Raw genomic sequence first — 12,368 nt, forward strand, 5'->3', positions numbered from 1 at the left:
CTGCCATACCTGACCAGCAGGGTCCCCTTTTTTTGTTATTCCATTAATAGGTTTCATGCAGAAAAGAAAGTCAGGGAAATAAATATAAAGAGCTATTTCCTTTTATACTGCACAAGGCCTTCTTGCTACTTTTTGGCAACTGACCCTGCCACAGCAGGAGGAAAAATCTTGTTCATGCATTCTTGAACTTAAGAAAAGTAATCTTTAAATTTGTGTTTTCATATCAAAGTGGTTTTCAACACAGGTAAATGGAAGAAAATCCCACACCTTCTCTTTTCAAAGGAGAAAATGATATAAATTAGATTTTCTTTCCAAAATTCCCTGCCCTAGAGAAGCTCAAATCTACCTGGAGGTTTCTGTGGCAGCCCAGCTCTGTGGTGGGAGTTCCTGTCAGACCACAGAGGCTGGACCAGCTTTAGTCACCAGTGGTGCTGGGGAAGGCTGAAGGAAAGTGCTTCTCACCCCGATGCAAAGAGGTTTGGGGTGCCTCAGTAAGATAACTTGGAGGATGGCCAGGCTCTCTGCCAAGCAGATGGGCAGAGCTCCATAATCCAGACCTTTCTCACACAGCACGGGGCGTTGAGGCCAGGCTGAAAACCTCCAGAGAGCCCAGGGAGGACAACTTGCACTGCTGGCTTGTGAGCCAGATGAAATGTTTTACCATTTCTGCGTTTGTTCCAAACAGAGAACATACAAATATTTGTGTTAGAAAGTACAGCTGTGAAGCTTTTTAAACCTTTACATATTCAATCACTGCCTGAAGCAGGCCTGCTCGGGCTGCAGCTCTTTGTATTCCGAGACACAGCAATGCCTTGAGAAGCTCCTGATCAGTGCAGCTCCCTGCAGAGCTGGAGTTTTCATAGAGAAGAAATATATTCACATAAAAGATGCTTTGAAATGCTTTGCAAACCAGGACAGAATAAAAATTGCAGAGTGCCTGTGATGGAGCCTTCCAATTCTCATGTTCAGAGAGTCGCCTCTCGCCTCCCTTGCAAACAGATTATTGGAGAAGTAAAAGAAAAGTTTCAACTGAAGTAGCAAAGTACAGCAAAGGGGAGAGCTTGAAACTCTGGTACTCAGCTTTTACTTGTGGTTTCCTAAAAGCAGCGGAGTGTTAGTTTCAGATCCTGAAGCACGTTTTTGTGTGCTCAGTGTTGATCTTTTGCCGGTCAGCTGTTGTGGTTTCATGCTGGGAACACTGGGAGCTCTGCACTGGGTGGGCAAAAAGCTCTTTGAACAGATTTGGTGTCCTCCTTCAGTCTTTTGACAAGAGTGCTTCATTTCTGTCCAAGACTGAGTGAGAGTATCAGAGGGAAATTTCTCAGCAGCAGCAAACATTTAATGCAATTTTCATCTCCAAGCCTCACTGACTCTCAACTAACCATTCAGTTGAGTTCAGTTCTTTTCTTGGAAGGCCTTACATACAAGTTGCATATTGGGAAGGGTGAAGACAGAAAGGCAAATGGGAGGGAACAGGCCCCTTTTTGATGTAGAATGTTCTCCTTTGTAATGTGAGAAAGTTCCACTGAGAGAGCCCTCGCTTGGGCTGTGTCTGACAGCTGGACAGACTTGTTTGAATAAACATATTAATGCATAACACTGCTGGGGAATCCTGGAGTGACATTATTCTTCCTTTATGAGCCTGAAATGACTTCTAGCTGGGCCTCTGTGAAGAATGAATGTACTTTTAATTTATAATAAAGTAGGAGTTCACAATTTAGTTCCTCTTTACTTGTGGCATGGCAACTTCAAAGGAAAAGGAATGGTATTTATTTATTTTTGTAGCAGAGAATATATGGCAGTTACCTCTGAGTCATCAATTTTAAGACAAATGTTGAGATAAAACCGAGAATGCAATTTTGGCACCTCAGCAATACTGCCAGCATAAATTCCTTCCTATGGATATTTACATTGGAGGTTTGTTGGGAACTTGGCTATTTCACCTTTTTTGTCTTGTTTGCTTGTTACAAATCACTAACCAGTCAGTTATAGACCATAAAAGTTTAGATGAGGAGCTTCTGATTTAAATTCAAAGCACATTTTATAGACATAGAAACCCAGAAGGCTGACTTGATGGCTTTCTTACTTTCGACATTCCTGCTGCAGTCAATGAAACAGTGCCTTTGTGGTCTTTTAAAACGTATCTATCAAAAGGCAAACAAAAAAGCAACCAGCCAGTTGAGTCCCTGTTAGCACTTTGACCTTACCATTGATCATAGTCTTTACAATTTGAACAGGAATCTTTAGAGGTTTTTAAGAAATACTATTAGGCCACAGAGACTTTCCTAATGCTCATCTGCCTGTGTTACTGAGCTGATCACCTTTGGCCATCAAGTACTATATCAATGTCAGAATTATTAATGTTGTGGTTTAAGGCATATTAAGGTTTGGCTACTGGAGTGCGTGTGTTTAAACTGTTTTCAGCTCAACTGGTTGACCTTCTGATGGAAACATTTATAATTTATCTGCAATATTAGATTTCCTAAAAGGTAGATTTTGGAAAGATACCGGTAGAAAACACTGACTTGTTCTACATTTTCCTTTGAGACTGAAAACTTTATTGTATTTGTTTTTATTTAAGAGGGAAAAAAAAAAAAAAAAGGCCCTTGTTTGAAAAGTAAGGCCTTGAAGTCTGCTAAGCAGCATTTGTTTTACTGGCACTTTGAATTTATCCTGCCTTTGATTTATGTTTGTATACAGAGATGAATTGCTACCAGATCTGCAGAATTTGAGAACAGCTTGCAAACTTTTTATGGGGTTTTAGTCCTTGATCCTGCAAACACTTTTATAGAAGGAAACAACCTGGTGCTCATAGAACGACTGAACTCTGCTCCCACTGAAGCTGTTGATAAATCCACAATGATTTCAGCAGAATTTCAGGCAGGTCAGCACTGCTTGCTTTGACAAGTAGGTGTTAGCAGGACCAGGATGTAAGAACTCAGAAGTGCAAGCTAGGTATAAAATATTCTCTTGTTCATGATCTTGGATGGATCAGCTGGGTCAGGCATTGCTGGCAGTATTTAGAACTATTGGGATATTTTGCTACTATTTATTACAAATAATTAAAAAAACTTCACTGGGTCAGTACTGTTTAAGGGTCTTGCAGAACCCCACAGTTTCTGTGCTGCACCTTGAATGGGTGGGAGCAGGTTATTAAAATTAGGAATGGGAAAACTGAAGATGAACTTCTGATGGGATATACAAGCACTAAAACAAAAAGTGATTTTTAAAGACCTGGCAGGGAAAAGGGTTTACATACCTTCATGACTAGTTCAACTTTTATTATCTGTAATTTCAAATGTATACATATGTCATTTAAGTAATGAAAAAGGGAGGAACAGCTTACTTTAGTGGCAAATCTATCCTGGCCTTGTCTTTTAAAGTTAATATACTTCAAAATTATATGATCAAGAACATCTGTTTCTCAGCCAGGAAATATTTAAGGGAAACTCACAAATTTTTACTGTGGTTGTGTGGAAGAGGTCCTGCCACTCAGCAGAGCCTTTCAGATTTTCAGAAAGCCTAAATCAGCACACTTACACAGAATTTAATTAAAGGAATCAATTACTTCATTATTCATGTTAAGTTGTTAGCTGAAGATCATCAGTGCCTGGCTCACAGCTCAATGGAGTGATAAAGGTATCAGCAACTGGTGAACAATGTTATCACAAATATCTGCTTTGAAAAGTCTTTTCACTTTACACAAATCAAAGACCTTGAGGTGTGTATGGAAAGGAAATAGTTACTCTAATAGTACCTCTAATTCCAACTCATCCCGGTCCATTTCTTGATGAATCCCTCCCATGTAGTCATTTGGGTCATAGTATTCATGCACAGCTGGATGGCTGAAAAAAAAAGGTATTTTTTAGGGCAGCACTCAGGACTTTAGTGGAACTTGTTAATGCATTCCAAGCTTGTAGGGGAGATGATGGACTAACCCCCACACCGAGGAGCTGCATGTGGTTAATTCTATGAGCTACACCACTTATCCCAGTTAGTGTTTTAAATGAAAATTCCATGTATTGAAGGAGGGCAGCCTGCTGCTTTTTACTGCTTGAGCTCTCCCACACTTCCACTGCCTTTACCTCGGAAGTTGTAAGCAGTGTGAACTCTTGTGATCGCTATTTTCTGCGCTGGATTGTTTTATCTGCAGTGAAAGTAAACTCCCTTTAATTCTCTATTAACTAGATACATTCTGAGGCTATTTATGTAACAGCATCTGCTAATTGGCTAGCAGAGTCAAGTTGTTAGAGATTAATGTGAATGGAATTGGGAGAAGTGAGAGGAAACACTAGGAAATAATGACTGCTTTCACACGCTGGGTGACAGCACACCCCGAGAGCTGAGAGGGAACACCAACACCTCCAGCTCACTGGTGATCCAGCAGCTGGGATCTGTCTAATGGCTGAGGAACAATACGAAGTTGATAGGGCAAAGCTGGAATAATGCAGGCATGTTGAGACCTAAATCATGGAATGGTAAAATCATGGAAGAGTTTGGGGTGGAAGGCACCTCAAGGAAAATCTTGTTCCACCCCTGCCATGGGCAGGGACACCTTCCACTAGACCAGGTTGCTCCAACCTGGCCTTGGACACTTCTAGGGATGGGGCAGCCACAGCTTCTCTGGGCACCCTGTGCCAGGGCCTCACCACCCTCACAGGGAAGATTTTTTTTTTCCTAAATGATTCACCAGGAATTAATATTTGCCATTTTCTAAGTGTAACTGGTTTTTCAGTTGGCAAGTCAGAGGTACTAAAAGCCCCTACTGCAGCTGAGGATGGGAGGTGGTGTCGGGGCCCTAGGAATAATCATGTCCTCTCCACAGGCTCCAAGCCCTGCTGTTTGTTCACTGCAAGCTCAAAGCTCCAGCCTTTTGTCAAGTATTTCCACTAAATTGTGCTGCTGTGTTTGAATTTTCAGTGGGCTGGGAATATTGGCTGGAACCATCCTCCAGCATCAGCAGAGGCTCAGGAGGGGAGCAGACACTGCACACAGTCCTGGCTCAATGTGTGGGAGTTAATGTGCTGTGAAAGGTGCTCAGGGGCAGTGCAGGATCCGTGCCTGTGTGAACCCAAACCCCATTTCCCAGGGGTGCTGGCAGGGCTGTTTGAACCCAAACCCCATTTCCCAGGGGTGCTGGCAGGGCTGTTTGACCCAAACCCCATTTCCCAGGGGTGCTGGCAGGGCTGTTTGAACCAAACCCCATTTCCCAGGGGTGCTGGCAGGGCTGTTTGAACCCAAACCCCATTTCCCAGGGGTGCTGGCAGGGCTGTGTGAACCCAAACCCCATTTCCCAGGAGAGGCACGCTGGGAGGGTGGGTGCGCACCCCTCCTGCCTCTCACCACGCTCAGGATCGCCTCAAAAGCAGGAATTTTTGTGGCTTGAGCAGATCAGTGTCTCACACACAGCAACTGAGAGGGTCAGAATCCCTTCCATTCCCTGCTCCCTGTGGATTTGCGTGGCAGGATGACAAGCAATCTGCAGGGGCTCCTTGGGGAGCTGTTTGCCTCTCCAACAGCATGTGAGGGCGGGGGGCGTGTGCGCCAGGAGATAATTGTCATTTGTATTTGTAAGTACAAAAAGCATCAAATTACCATTAACAATAATTAAAATTTGATTCTAAAACATCCATGACAACACTGGTAAGTCATTTTAGTCCCAGGAAATAACTTGTTCGAGTAACAGCGCTGCAGGGTTATAATAAAGTAATTAATACACTGGAACAGAACGTAGCGGCTCTTAGCATTACAGAATTTATGGCAGCCATAAAAAATAAAGTTAAAACATAAGCAACCCAAAGAGGCAGTGAGAGGAATTACAAAATGCAATAACTTTATCCATCAAATGCCAGCAAAAAAAAAATGAGCTTTATGAGGCCATGTTGTGACTCGGCGGCATTACTCATGTGAGTAATGTCTCGCTAATGTGTAGGAAAAATGAAAATGCTGTGAGTTATGGCTGAGTGGTGGATGAATCCTGGCTACTTCTGGGAGTACATGTTTACCAGCGAGTCAGGTGAGCTTGTGAACTCCTAACATGCCACACAAGGGTTTTTTTGAGGCCCAGAAAAGCATGGCTTACTCTTCAGGCAGCAGGTAGGGGTCCAGCACGGGGACGGGAGGGCTGGGCGAGCCCATCTTGCTGAGGGCCATGATGTGCTCGAAGGTGATGTCGGTCTGGGTGCCCACGTCCACCAGCTGCGGCTCGTGCGCCTTGGCGCGCGGGGCCCTCCTCAGCACCTGCACCACGATGGGCTCCTTGGCGGTTTTGAACGCTTCCACCGCCTGCTCGTGGGTGGCTTTGGATAAATCCTTCCCATTGACCTGTGGGGAGAAAGCAGCAAAGCCGTCAGGGTCCCGGGCTCAGCTTCCAGCCATCCCCGGGCGCGAGCGGCCGGCGCCGGGGAACGATCCCCGCAATCTTTGCGAGTCTCTCATTTTCCCTTTTCTCCACAGCAACTTTACAAATCCTCTGCTCTGCCTTTTATTGTGATAGATTTCACTGGGCTCGCTCTTTGAGGTGAAGTGCAAACCAGCACCCCATTTGTTTCTTGCAGATTAGAAATCCCTCAGCCCTTGTTCGAACACAACAAGTTATTGATTCTCCTGTAGTTTTTCTAGATTTGTTTTGCTTTTTAGACTCTTCACCCTTTGCTGAACAAAACCAAAACTACAAAACTATGTGTTTGGGTCTGATAAACAATTTTTCAGATGAAACATGACGGTAGTACTCGGTCACTGCAATAAAAAACTCCATTTTAGGGTAGTGGAGAGAAATAACAGGAGACATGGAATTGGGAAGAGAAGAGAATCCACACACTGCACTAGGTACACACTCTGCACGTTTAGTCACATTAAAGCAAGTGGGCCACCTGAAGGAGAACATTACTCAGCACAATAACTGAATTTAGCCCATATTTAACATATTGCCCAGGGCAAAAAGCTGACTGATGTAAAGAGGTTTAACTTGAGTGCAGAATAGATTGAAAAGGGTAAATTCCTGCTGAATTACCTTGTGCAACAGTTTTTCCCTGCTGTCATCTTGGGTTTGCCTTAGAGAGGTGATGACACCAGGATTTTTGTGAAGCCAGATGAGAGGGGAAGGTGTTAGCATGACATTTATATCACACAAACACTTGCACTGCACAGGATTGCTCCCAGTAATGCACAGTGTGCAAAGTTTGGCCCGGTCAAATTAAATATCATTAACTCGCCCAATTGAGCAGATTACTTTAAAACAGTTTGTACAGCTGTAAAATTAGGCTCAACGTAATGTTTTCTGTGGAAAAAGGAAATGCTGAGTTTGGCTTGAGTTTTATTATTTGCTGCAAATTAAACATTGCACGTTTTACTGTGTGCATCCTAATTTTTTTTTTTTGTTATTGTTGTTTTTGGTACAACTCAACAAGCAATCAAAATAAAAGAATCTAAATTGCAGCATATAATGGTTTTCAGAAATGTGCTCAGAATAACTCTTGAGCAGGAAACTATTTATGAAGATCCTTTCTCCATCTTTATAGTAAAACCTGGTAAAAAATCCCCCAGAGGACAGATTTCCAGTTCATTCCCAAATTCTGTAACGATCCTGGATCACAGACAGTTTAGCACAGGCCTGCATTTTAATTTAGGTTCCTTAGGACACTTTTATTCCTGCAAATCCGTGGACTGGCATCCTCTTTGTGCTCTCCTATGCAATTGTTACATAAATAATCATAACTTCAAGGACAGGTTGATGTCACGCAGGGAACAGGCAGTGGTAGCTGGGCTCTGTCATAAATTGTTACTACAGGAATTATTTCCAAGTAGTTTCCTGACTGTGTCGTCTGCAAGCTGCTAATGCCATGGAAAAGAAAAGGTGCTGCACAGCCAGGAGGAAGGACACAGGACCAGACTTTAGAACTGGGGTGATGAGCCAGCTAAATTTTAATCTAAACCCTCTCCTGCTGCAGAGGGACCTTGTGTAGAAAAGGTTTGTGACTTCCTGGCATTCAGCTTTTGGCTGGTAAATTGGTAACTCTACAAGCAGGACTGTACTTGATGTGTATACAATTTTAAAGTATGGGTTTGGTAAGATGGCAATGATTACAGTGAGATGAAAGCATAAGTCACTCTACTGCTATTATTGTGGGTTTCTTAGCCCACTTCAAAGATATGGTTGGGGATTTTGTCTTTAAAAGTTAATATTTCTATGAGCTGTGGCGGCACCCACATCATGTTAGGCAAACAATGCTCTGGACAGTAGCTGTCCACGTGATGAATGGTTTTGGGGTCAGTCTGTGGATCCCTTACAAGAGGCTGATTCCTAAACCCCAGCTGAGTGGGAACCTTTAACTCTGCAGGTTCCTGTTCTCATCAGCAGCCTTGGCCACCGGGGTGGATGCTGATCCATGAGACGTGGTCAGAACTCCTCTAACAAATGTGGAAAGAGTACACAGTGACACAAAAATATGCTTAAAAGTGCTTTACATTCCTGAAACTGGTTCCTAAAAAACCTGCAGTAAGTGCCATAATATGTGGTAAATACTGAACAATGAATAGTTTGTAATTACTTTTTTTTTTAATCATTTCCCATCTCAGCACACCAATGATACTATTTTCCATTAAAGGGAAATGAGGATGGCAATGCTAAATATTTGGATAATAAAAAGCAGTAATTCCCAAGTCTGTTTATGCATAAAAGAGATAAATTGCTTTTTAGTCTAGAAAAAGTAGCAGGTATTGGTATTTTATTTTTAGTAACATAAAAATGGTGCAGAAGAGAAATATACTGGGATTATCTCAATAGCCTGATTTCTGGTGTCTGTGTAGTACTTGTCTCTCATCCTGACTCTAGCAAATAGGTGATACTAATATGCTTAGTTCCCATCTGGAAAATTTGTTACAATTGACAAATAATTATCCCCAGTGCTTAAAAGCCAAAAAATACATAATAAATAAATATGTACAGCTTTGATTTGTTAAAAAAAAGGGGGACTTTATATTCCTAGACTTTATTCCTAATGCTGCTGAATTGTGCTCAGCAATTTTTTTTCCTTATAAACAGTTACATCTGAAATAACACGGAAAAAAGAAAAAAAATCCATGCACACCAATGCTTCAGAAACTGCCAAAACCTACAAATATGCATAATTTCTGAGGAACACACCATGTGACAGAGACAATGGGATCTTTCATGGCACAAAAGACGGATAAATTAACTTGTCTGAAAGGGTGAAATGATTAGCTTTTGGACCTCCTTAGCATTGGAAATACACTGAATATGGAGAAAGCTGTAGATAAAGTGCAGTGACTGGAGTTAAACAGAGGTGAGTGGACTTGGATGAAATTTGTGGTGCAGCCAGACAGTGGGGTCTGCATGAGGCAGGGACACAAACACTCTGTATTAGGACCAGACAGTAAATAAGGAAGGGATGCTCGATTTTTATTTTTATTTTTTTACTAGAAGCTATGCATTGATTATGAAATGGAAATAGCATTTACAATATTTTATTTTATAGTATGTACTGTATGTTCTTCTGCACTAAAGTAGGCTGGAGAGAGGACCAAGAAATCTGTAGAGGCAGCAAGAAACCTATAGATAAAAATGGCATAATCCTGTCTGGGAGGTCTGTTTCTCCTGGAAGTTTTAATACTTGGAATGAAAACAAAATAGACACTTGAGCTTGATTTGATGCTCCCTGGAGTCAAGAGGTGTTTTGCTTTTTCAGTGCCTCAGCTCAAGCTCTGACTGAGAGAGGACATTAACAGCAAATCAAGAAGTTATGAAGCCCAGTGTGCCACCAGCATTCCCTGGCCAAACTCAGATAAGGGAAAGGAAAATGCTGCCATGGTCAGTTAAGGTAGAAGTGATGTATATCTGTAATTGAGAAAAAGAGAGCTGATGCCCAAAGGCAGAAGAGGAGAAGCCATGGCACAAATCCAAATGAGTGCCCCAGCAAAGAAAGAAACAATGTCTTAAACTCTCATTTTGATCATGGAACTCTCATTAAGTCCTATACCCAAGAAGTAAATGGTCAGAAAAATAAACAGGAATTAATTAAAGAAGAATTAAAAAAAATCTGATGTTGTATCTGGCCCCAAATGGAAGCAGCAGAACTTCATTGAGGAACCATAAACACCAGGTGGAATTGCTGAGGAACATCCCACGACACCTTAGGAGGTGTGAATGCAGCAAATATGTGCTGTAGTTTGAGATTTGACTCCTAAGAGCCATGAAAAAGGCTGGAAATATTTGAGTGCTACCTTGGAGATAAAAGGGTAAAACCAGGCAGTAGAAATTTGGGGGGATGTAGGGTTGATGAGACCCAACCCCTTCCTGAGTCTGTTTTCAAATCTCTCTCAGTTGGTAGCTACATGTTAAGTAGAAAAAACAAAGTGGTAATTTGTGATCAGTGATGTTCTCAACAAAGGAGAAAAGGGGAAGGAAAAAGCCAGGAAAAACCCTCATATATCTTAAGGCTTGTGAAGAATTTGCTCTACCTCACTAGGAGATGGCTTTCCATATAATTTTCCAGGGCTGTGAGTGTGTAAGGATTGGATATACAATGGATTCTCTCTGCTGGAGCTGTACAAGGCATTTGGCATCTCTCCTCTTGAAATCTCCTTTTATTAATTCTGGATATGTCACAGTGAAATACCTTTTGCAAAGACAGATTTTTGCACGTTTTTATATTTATGTATGTGCTTTTACTTTAACAATTATTCTACTGAGAGGTTTGGGATCCTCCAGCGATTCCTGAGCCAAGTGCCACTGTTTAGATGCTAATTTCCTGAGGTCAGAATTGGCACAGGGTCCAGAGGCTGGAGCCTTCCAGCCTTCACACTGTGAGGACAAGGCTGGACCTCCTGTGCAAGGCAATGGGAATTTGGAGCCAAGGTTGGGATGACAGAATTGTTCTCTGGTACCAGAAAACACATTCTTATTTTTGTCTGAGGTATGAGGCAGGATAGTACACGGTTGTGCTATTATAAATGTCACTTTATCAATAGCTGCTGTTTAATTATTGAGCAAGGTAAGTGATTTACCTTATTTCTCTGGAAGAGAAGGCTAATTAATTGCCACTTTTTAATGGCAGACATAAATTAGAGGCTTTCAGGTATACCAAAATATGTCACTTGTTTACAAGTGGACAAAATTTCCTCCTGGTTGCCACCAATTCTGGTTTTCTTTTCCTTCTGATACAGTGCTTATAGAAACCCCAGTAGTGGTGGTTTGTCTTTTCCTGTGAGAGCAGAATTAACACACCTGGGTTCTCTACACAGGGAATCCTGGAGCTGATTCCCAGTTCCCCACTTGCAGCCACAGCAGGAGCACACAAGGAGCCCCTGGGAGGGGACATTGGGACAGGGCTGTGGCAGGAAAGGGCTGGCAGAAGAGAAAAGGGGGGAGGATGCTCAGGGAATGGGGCAGCTCAGCACTGAAGAATGAGCAAACATCATCTGCAGTAGTACAGATGAAGTGACTCTGGGCACTGGTGGAAGTAGTTACTGAAAGGTTGAGAAATCCCTGTGCAGAACAGTGTAGTTATAATTATTTTGTATTTTATTTTTGCAGCAATAGCATCTAACATTGTTTTCTGGATGTTGGGAACACACAGCAGAAACCAGACGGGTTTCAGTAAATTATTTTTTCCCATTAATTTAGACTGATTTCTGTGGGTTTAATGCCATGCATGATAAACATTTGTATGCATTGTACAGCTTGTTGGCTCTTCTGTGTCTCACAAATGTCACAGGGAAAAAAACTTTTTTGCCTAAGAATGAGTAAGCAGCTTTTCTTTGTAGAAATTCATGCAAATCCTTGGGAAGTGCACTATAAAAATGCTAGTTCTGTTAGACTACAGACGTCTGTGCTCCATTTAAAATGCTCTTTATGGTCTGATTCACTTCTTTAGTGAGTTCTTAAGGAGTCTGCATACTAAGAAAAAGCAGCACAACTTTAAAGATTTTTTATAGGAGCAAGAGCAGCAAAAAGCCCATTTTATAACCCCCCTTTTCCTCAGGAATTGGAGAAAAAAGGTTCAAAATATAGGTTAATTCTTCTTGCAGCTCCATCTAATCCCTCTTTTATTTCCCTCATATGTACAGTCTCCCTCTTTTTTGAAAACCCCAGAATTATATTGTTTAGTAATAGACTGTTTCCATGTGTGTGCACTTCCCTTCCACTTTGCGAGCCATCCATGACAAAACAGTTCAGAGCAAGGAAAAATTCTTTCCCTGAAGAGCACAGAATACATTTGTTCTCCAAACCGTTAACTTGCAAATGGAAAATCTTGGGAAAAAGACCCTGGAAATAAAGGAATTTTTATTTTGCTGGTAATTAGCACATTTACGTATTACCAAGGCAGAGCCAGGACTGTCTGCAGCAT

General features: G+C 41.9%; 1 protein-coding gene across 2 annotated transcripts in view; it reads right to left on the reverse strand.

Moving 5' to 3' along the window:
• PDZRN3 (PDZ domain containing ring finger 3) overlaps positions 1-12,368 on the reverse strand; it is a 128,714-nt gene that overhangs the window by 8,997 nt on the left and 107,349 nt on the right. For both annotated transcript variants that reach the window (XM_014251782.2, XM_005521974.3), the window contains 2 exons: positions 6,083-6,324; positions 3,758-3,845 (listed from right to left, as the gene is read on the reverse strand). In XM_014251782.2, coding sequence (XP_014107257.2) covers positions 3,758-3,845; positions 6,083-6,324 — 330 coding nt within the window. The remainder of the gene's footprint in view (positions 1-3,757; positions 3,846-6,082; positions 6,325-12,368) is intronic.

The sequence above is a fragment of the Pseudopodoces humilis genome, chromosome 13, assembly GCF_049639895.1.
Source record: "Pseudopodoces humilis isolate 2021_Gansu_Grassland_sample_001 chromosome 13, ASM4963989v1, whole genome shotgun sequence".
In the NCBI taxonomy this organism is placed as follows: domain Eukaryota; kingdom Metazoa; phylum Chordata; class Aves; order Passeriformes; family Paridae; genus Pseudopodoces; species Pseudopodoces humilis.